Consider the following 7,848-nt stretch of genomic DNA (forward strand, 5'->3'; position numbering starts at 1 on the left):
ACTAATCACTTGAAGGGACAGGAGGATATTGTTTGGCACATCAGGATTATTTACACTTCGTGGAAGTTTCCGAGTTGTCTGCAAAGAATGATTTTTGGGAGCACATATGCAGCGGAATTCATTGGACATCTTTCTATCCTGCTCTAGGATAATCTAACTTATAGGATAGATACGATATTATTCTGACCAAACTTGTTCTTGGTTCTAAAATTGTCTTTCGAACATTTTGAACAAGTCTACATTCCAAGCTTGGTATCCAAGTTAAGAAAACTATTTTGTTAAATCATTTGTTTACCGTTAAAAGTTGTGAATGTTTCTTTTATTACAAGTTTTTGTCATATATCATGTAGTTCTGAGAATAGACAGAAAATAGGCTTTAGTATTTACACAGAAAGAAATACTTTCCAATTGACATTAAGAATACCCAAGGGTAACCAAGATATTTTTCAAAAAGGCTTTTAAAAAATGTTTCGTTCAACATTAGAAAACGTTTTCTCAAAATTACAAAATTAAAAATTGTGAAAATGCATCTTTTATTACTGTTTTTTGTTATATAAGAACACGTAAGGGTAACCAAGATATTTTTCAAAAAGGCTTTTAAAAAATGTTTCGTTCAACATTAGAAAACGTTTTCTCAAAATTACAAAATTAAAAATTGTGAATATGTACTTTTATTATTAATTTATTATTATTATTTTATTATTTTATATTACTGGTTCTTGTCATATAAGAACACGTAAGGGTCACCTAGATATTATTCAAAAAGGCTTTTAAAAAATGTTTCGTTCAAAATTAGAAAACATTTTCTCAAAATTACAAAATTAAAAATTGTGAATATGTATCTTTTATTACAGGTTCTTGTCATATAAGAACACGTAAGGGTCACCAAGATATTTTTCAAAAAGGCTTTTAGAAAATTGTTGTTTGAAAGAGCTTTTTTCAAAATTACAAAATTTTTTCTGGAAATAAAACCGAAATTGACGATATTTTGCAAAATTTTTCGCTTGAAAGGATTTTAAAAATTCTATGTTACGGAATCATCCAAGAAGATATCTAGAAATAAACATTTTTACAACTGTTCTCAAGAAATATACTAGATGTATTTTCTAAAATCTTAAGCAAATATTGTTGAGATATGTCATCTGTTTAGTAAACGGAATATTTCCGACGACGGTTGGTTGTGAAGGTCTGGGACAGAGAACCCGTCCGGCTTGTTGTCATCTTGACAAGTCCTGTCACTGTTATGTTTTTCACTTTACTGTGTGAAATAGTCCTTGCTATTTGGATTGCTTATCTGAAAGCCATTTCCAATGTCTGTTCGGGGCTCTAGCGTAGGGGATCTTGCGCAAATAGATCAGATGATTCTACGCCTTCTCGAAGCACGCAACTCGAAAGCTCTTAAGCTTGTGGAGCCGGATATACGCGCGATATGCCTGAAGTCTCGGGAGATTTTCCTGGACCAACCCATGCTGCTTCAACTCGAAACGCCAGTGAAGATTTGTGGCGATATCCATGGCCAGTTCTCGGACTTGCTGCGACTTTTTGATCACGGCGGCTATCCCCCCGCATCGAATTACCTTTTTCTGGGCGACTACGTTGACCGTGGCAAGCAATCCATAGAAACGATAACACTGCTGCTGGCTTACAAAATCAAGTTCCCCCACAACTTTTTTCTGCTGCGTGGAAATCATGAGTCTGCAAGCATCAATCGCATCTACGGATTCTACGACGAGTGCAAGAGAAGGTATTCCATCAAGCTGTGGCGCACCTTCGTCGACTGCTACAACTGCATGCCGGTGGCTGCAACTGTGGGCAAAAGGATCTTCTGCTGCCACGGAGGTCTTAGTCCCGACCTGCACAACATGACGCAGATCTTGAATTTGCCTCGGCCCTGCGATGTGCCCGACAAGGGTCTGCTGTGCGATCTACTCTGGGCTGACCCCGATTCCAAGATCATGGGTTGGAGTGACAACGATCGCGGGGTGAGTGTCACCTTTGGTGCGGATGTTGTTGGAAAATTTGTGCATCGCCACAACTTGGATTTGGTGTGTCGTGCCCACCAGGTTGTGGAAGACGGCTACGAGTTTTTTGCCAAACGCCAGCTAATCACCATCTTCTCAGCCCCAAATTATTGCGGCGAGTTCGACAATGCGGGCGCCATGATGACCGTAGATGAGGCACTGATGTGCTCCTTTTTTGTGCTCAAGCCATCGAAGAAGCCCGGTATGCGCAAGGTTAAGCTTAAGGCTTGAAATATGAAGTATTTTATGCTAAAAAGGACTGTTTATAAGAACGTAGGCTATTCGTCCAGTTGGGTTCACTGTCCGTATTGTTCAAGAATCAATAAAGTCTTTTCTATAATCGAAATATCGAAGTCTAATCTCAAATAGCTACTGGGCTTAGAAATATTTATAGATGTAGCTTCTTCAAATCCACGACAATAGATGTATAATTTGAGAATAGAGTTGTTTTTTGTTTTTCAATATTTTAGTGAAGCCTGTCGCAGAATTTCGAAACAATGTAAACATCATTAAAATGAACCTTCCGTCTTCGACTTCAATTTATTTGCTTCTCTTGCCAAACATTATTTAAAGAATTGTGAAACGACACTTTCGTATGGGCCATTCAGTTTGAAGTCCATGAGCAAAGTACGAGTATAATTTTAGCCACAAGCTGAAAATGCATGTCCATGGTCGCAAATCTGTGTGTCTGTGTGCTGTTCATGGAAGGCTGATGGGAGGACCTCGATATGAATCGATATGCATGACATTTCATGGCTGTCGGCGACCTGATCCTGACAATGCAGTCAATAAATAAATTTGCATAGCAAATAAATTAAGAAAATGCAATTTTCAAGAACTGTTGCATACACACAGGACATAGGACACAGGACAGCAGGCTCCATGCCAGCCGAAGGACACACACATTCGGACAAACAGAACCAAAATAGTCGGCCATGTGCATAAAATTTAAATTTTCGCTTGCCGATTCAAGGACAGGAGATTGGCAAGTGATTTAAAGTGGACGAGTGGAAGGACTGGGCCCAGTTGCATGCATAATTGGCTACCAAGTCAATTACGTTAATAACACCAGCCATGATTTCAACCCCAATGCGCTTGATTGGCCACATAGGCAGGGTTGGGGCTGACTGAGCCCGACTGCGGGCTGCTCCACTCTCAGTAAGTACGAGTATGTGCTTGTCGCCAAACTTTACTTTATTCGCAAATTGTGCAAAAATAATTGAGCCATTGAGCAGGCGCTCGAATGGTCAAATGTTCAAATGTTGCTGTAACTGTAACTGATACAAAAACTTGATCCTTTGGCCCCAAAAAGGATGCGACCCACACTGGTCGCTACTGCTGTATTTTGTGGACAAAATTATGAGCGGCATTAGGAATATTTGCAAGACTATTTAGTAGACTATACAGTTTACTTTACATAAGAGGAATATGTAGGAATAGCAATTGCTTGTTAGTTTCAGATCCTAAATAAACTGTCCTTAGATTTACTTTTGAAGAAGACTTTCCAATATATAAATATAAGTTCCTTACAAATTGATCACGCTTTTTCAGAAGCAACTTGTCTCTAAGAAAATACAATACTAGCTACTTTTTGAATCAGAAATTCAGATGTCTCTGTACTAGGAACTTGAAAATGTCTTCTGTTTTCAAAATGTTTCAAATGAAATTGGAAAAATTGTATAACTTAACTATGTAAATTTTAGGATACTCTTGATTATTAAAATTATTCAGATTAAAACATAACTTTGTACTGAACATAATTTAAGTTTTAAACAGCATTGACTTTAAAAAAAAAAGTTGATGATTGATCAAAAACTCATTTAAATGACAAAGGCTTAAGGCATCTATAAATAGAAACGGGTATTTACAGGCGAAATTTTGAAATACGTCTAGTTTATTTAATGGATACTTTTCTTTTCAATTTGTCAGAATGGAAATGACAAACTATAAAATTGTAAATGCGAACTGTTTGGCGGGTAAAACACAATTCCTAGAACTGTATATTGTTTTATGCCAGCTTTCTTTTTGGGGAGCATAAGTACTAGAACGAAATTGGAAATACAGCAAACATATTTGTGTTGTATGTCTATTGGTACAGCGAAATTAAGTTTTTTAAGCAACGACTTATGCGCACATTTTTTTTTTGTTCTTCCCAACTTCTTCTTCTTGAACAGAGTGACCAGAAGGGCCAAACTCAAAATACTAAACAATAACGATAAATTTCTTAATACTAGTTTTCGCAGCGACAATATTGACAAGAAAATACCTCAGCAACAAACATAATCATAAACATTTGTTGAGAAATTGGCGATAAAAAGTTGTAGAGCGTCTGCAGGAATTCAGTAAATCGGTGATCCGCAGGAAGGCTGATCAGGGAACACAATTATTTGCTGGGGAACGCGCAACAGAGGAGCTCCTCAAATTGGGCAAGTCGTTTAATATTCACTGTTATCTTTAAAATTTCCCATAAAGTTGACTTTTTATCAAAGTTACATTTGCATCTTTGGGCTCAACACAATCTCTTTTATGTTTTAATTCTAAATAGGAAAAAATGTTATTAAATTTAAGACAAAACTACTGATACACAATCTGTTTTATGTTTTAATACTAAATAGGAAAAAATGTTAATAAATTTAAAAATTCCAAACAAAACTACTGATGCACACGTGATCAACAAAGTACTACATATTTCTCTGATATATTATCACCAAGGTATCGTACTATTAATCAAATAATTAAATAATTATGATCAGCTATCAAAAATCCCATTGCCTTTGTTGTTATTGTTCCAATGTGGATGAAGAAAATTCTTCAGATTTTTGTAAATTTATAAACTGCTTGATAATAATTTAGGAAGTACAGTAGAAGGCAGCTAAGTCAGTCCCTGTTTGGCTATATTGTTGATTCAATCTAGCAATACTTACATTTTCCGTTGTCCATTATTAATGTGACCAATTAGCTAAAACACAGTGAAGCTACATTTTTACCGGCGACTGTGACTTTTTCTCAGAAAATACTAAAATCACAATATTTTTATAAAACGGTCACCAGATCAAAATCAAGAATCGGCAAACATAAATCAGAAATCAGCAATGATTTTTAAAATCTGAATGCCCTGTCGCAGCTCTACTTCAACAAATGCTGATTCAAATATCGATAGATATATTTAAATAACCTAACCACTGTACGAAGCTCACTTGTGTGTAGTTGTGTGTGTGAGTGTGTGTGTGTATGTGTGTGATTGTGTCTACGTCTGTGTCGCGACCTATTGACGACCTTTATCGCACTGTACTCGTACATAAACCATAATCACAATTGGCAAGTGGCTACTCGAAGCTTGGCCAAATGCTCTTGAGCATTGTCATGCTTCGCAGGACACTGCCAGGACGCTGGACACACTGCTTGGTTGCCTCTCCATTCTCGGCGTACAACGCACACATCGGAAGCGCTGGTCATTCATTTAAAACTTGTCTGCAACTTGCCAAGTTGCCACACTAGCACACACTCGAGTGTTTGCACCTTAAGGTGTGTGTGTGTGTGTGTGTGTGCGTTTGTACGTGTGTGTGTGTGTGTGTGCCGTAAACTCTTCGCTTCCGTTTGAAAGACCGCACTCCCCCCCTTGACGCATTTTGCAACTTTTGCGTTTAACAATTTCGCTTCCTTCCTTTTGGTAAACGGCGCCAGGTTGTCGTGGAAATTTGTGGAAATTCGTTTTAATCGTCATCTTTGCTATCTACGTAAGCGTTTCTTCCCTTTACCAGCAAACAGCAAACGGAGCAAAAACAACAAAAAAAAAAAAGAAAAGAAAAAGAGACATCGCCGCAGGTTCGTTGACGTTTCTCCGGGTTGGTTCGGAAACCGCTGCGCCTCGCTTATCGATGGCCTGTTCAATATTTTATTAGTGTCGTTAGCTGCGACTATACACATGGCCAAATACACACACACATACGCACACACACTCACACACTGCACATACCTAGGCAGTCTGTAAGGGTCTGAACTTTCAGCTTGACTTTGATTTCTTACTTGGGCGCGCAATAAATTTTTATTTGCCTGTAGGTTAGTTAAGTTTAGTCGAGGAAATTGTTACAATTTAGCGGACTTATTTAAATGGAGCCATTTACATAAGTTCTTCTCCACAACGGCACATTATAGGTGGGGGGTACAAGTAAATTTTATTACGCATACCATACATCGGGTTGGCACAGAAAGAGATTAAAGTGCTGAAACAGTAAATTGAGTGCGTGAGCCTCATAGGGGGCTTTTCATAGAGGCGAACTTAAAATACTTATAAATATTGTATGTACCCATATTTTAATATAAAAGCCTTGCTGTCTAATTAAAGTAAAAAGATTACTTCACAATTTTACCTTATTGCAAAAAAACAATTGGAAAATTACAAAATTTGACGAACTGAATGTTTTCAGTAATGGTTTTAAAGGTATTAAGAAATATGATTAGTATTAAGAAATACTTGCCGCTGATTTATAGAATCCGTAAAGAAAGAAGAAAGAATGAAAGAAAACTACTGTGCTAATCATTTGTCATTTGAAAAGAGGATTCGCTTCAGTACTGCATTGGGTTTATGAAACCTACAGCTACAACAATTCTTTGCAGCCATAGCCCAATTGAAGTCATAGTTTAATTAAAACGATTAATACCTAAATCTACATAAATCTCTTTTATAATTATATTTTCTCTTTATCTCCCAGCAATTTCCATGATCTTCCATCAACTCTCCATTATGTAAATCATTGCATATCTACACATTTTTATAAATTAAGAAAATTATAAATTTGATTAACAAAAACATCATCCTTGTATTTGTTAACATGTTCGATGCAAATATTGTAGAATTAGTGAGTCATCTAAGTTGCTATTACTTATTTGTTTCCTTATTATTATTAATCAGATCAGATATTTTGTGAAAAATAGTTGACCCAAGCTTTAGAGACCCCGAACTGGTTACCACATCAGACTGGAATATATAAGTCAGGCTCATTGTGAAAACAGGCGAGTATGGAAAGAGGGTTCAACTTCAAACTGGTACAATGGCTTCGGAATCATATTATCTTTCCATCTTAAAAAAGAAATGATAATGGGACAAGATGATGAGTGGTAATAGAATTTAAGACAAGGTTTTAAAATATAATATATTTCAGAAAAATGAATATACATATATATGTAAGTAAAGCTGAATGTTAAAAAAGTTTATCCAAAAGCTACCATAATCGCTTGAGAGAGAGTCATATTAGCTTCAAAAAGAACCAATAATAATAGATACTAATAATAATAATATTAAAAATAATAGAACAACATCTATTGAGGTGTTAAATATATAAGGCTGTGCTCTAAAAATACAGCTTAGGAAAAGTTTTGAGATCAACGAAACACCTTTTTATTCAGAAACAAATATCTAAAACGATTAATAAATGTTAACTAAGTTTTAAATTCTTCTTTAAGCTATCTACTGTTCATTGAAGGAAAGTTCATTTGATAATATCAATAAAAACTAAATGTATTTGCTTATGAGACATACAATCTCGGCTGTACGACGATTCACAACATTTGAGCTTCTTCAAACGTTAAACAGATTAAACCTTGATAATTATAAATATAATCTCAGCAACTTGGACTACTTACTAAAACTTTATACCTATTACATATTGTGGGAAGGTACGAGTATGTATGTATGTATCCGAGCTTGTATTTAAATGCTAGAAGCAAGGAACTGTATAGTGCATAACTTTTTGTGGTGTCACATAAAAACTGCAGATAAGCTTCAACTTCTAAGTGTTAAGACATAAACATTGCCATGTCTTTATCA

At 36.0% G+C, this 7,848-nt stretch overlaps 1 protein-coding gene across 2 annotated transcripts; it reads left to right on the top strand.

Annotated features, from left to right (window-relative positions):
• The first annotated feature begins 1,310 nt into the window (after positions 1-1,310).
• LOC115621836 (serine/threonine-protein phosphatase alpha-2 isoform-like) lies at positions 1,311-2,252 on the top strand. Of its 2 annotated transcripts, XM_030515647.1 has the most exons (2): positions 1,335-1,982; positions 2,122-2,216. In XM_030515647.1, exons 1-2 carry the CDS (start codon positions 1,359-1,361, stop codon positions 2,161-2,163), a joined length of 666 nt encoding a protein of 221 aa, XP_030371507.1. In that variant the 5' UTR covers positions 1,335-1,358; the 3' UTR covers positions 2,164-2,216. The 2 variants fall into 2 exon arrangements, with proteins under 2 accessions (XP_030371506.1, XP_030371507.1); XM_030515646.1 differs by having other exon boundaries at positions 1,311-2,252.
• Positions 2,253-7,848: the final 5,596 nt, after the last annotated feature.

Source organism: Scaptodrosophila lebanonensis, unplaced genomic scaffold (assembly GCF_003285725.1).
Source record: "Scaptodrosophila lebanonensis strain 11010-0011.00,11010-0021.00 unplaced genomic scaffold, SlebRS2 tig00000024-arrow-pilon, whole genome shotgun sequence".
In the NCBI taxonomy this organism is placed as follows: domain Eukaryota; kingdom Metazoa; phylum Arthropoda; class Insecta; order Diptera; family Drosophilidae; genus Scaptodrosophila; species Scaptodrosophila lebanonensis.

Coding starts and splice junctions, on each gene's coding strand:
- LOC115621836 (XM_030515646.1), top strand. CDS start 1,311: ATGTCTGTTCGGGGCTCTAGCGTAGGGGATCTTGCGCAAATAGATCAG.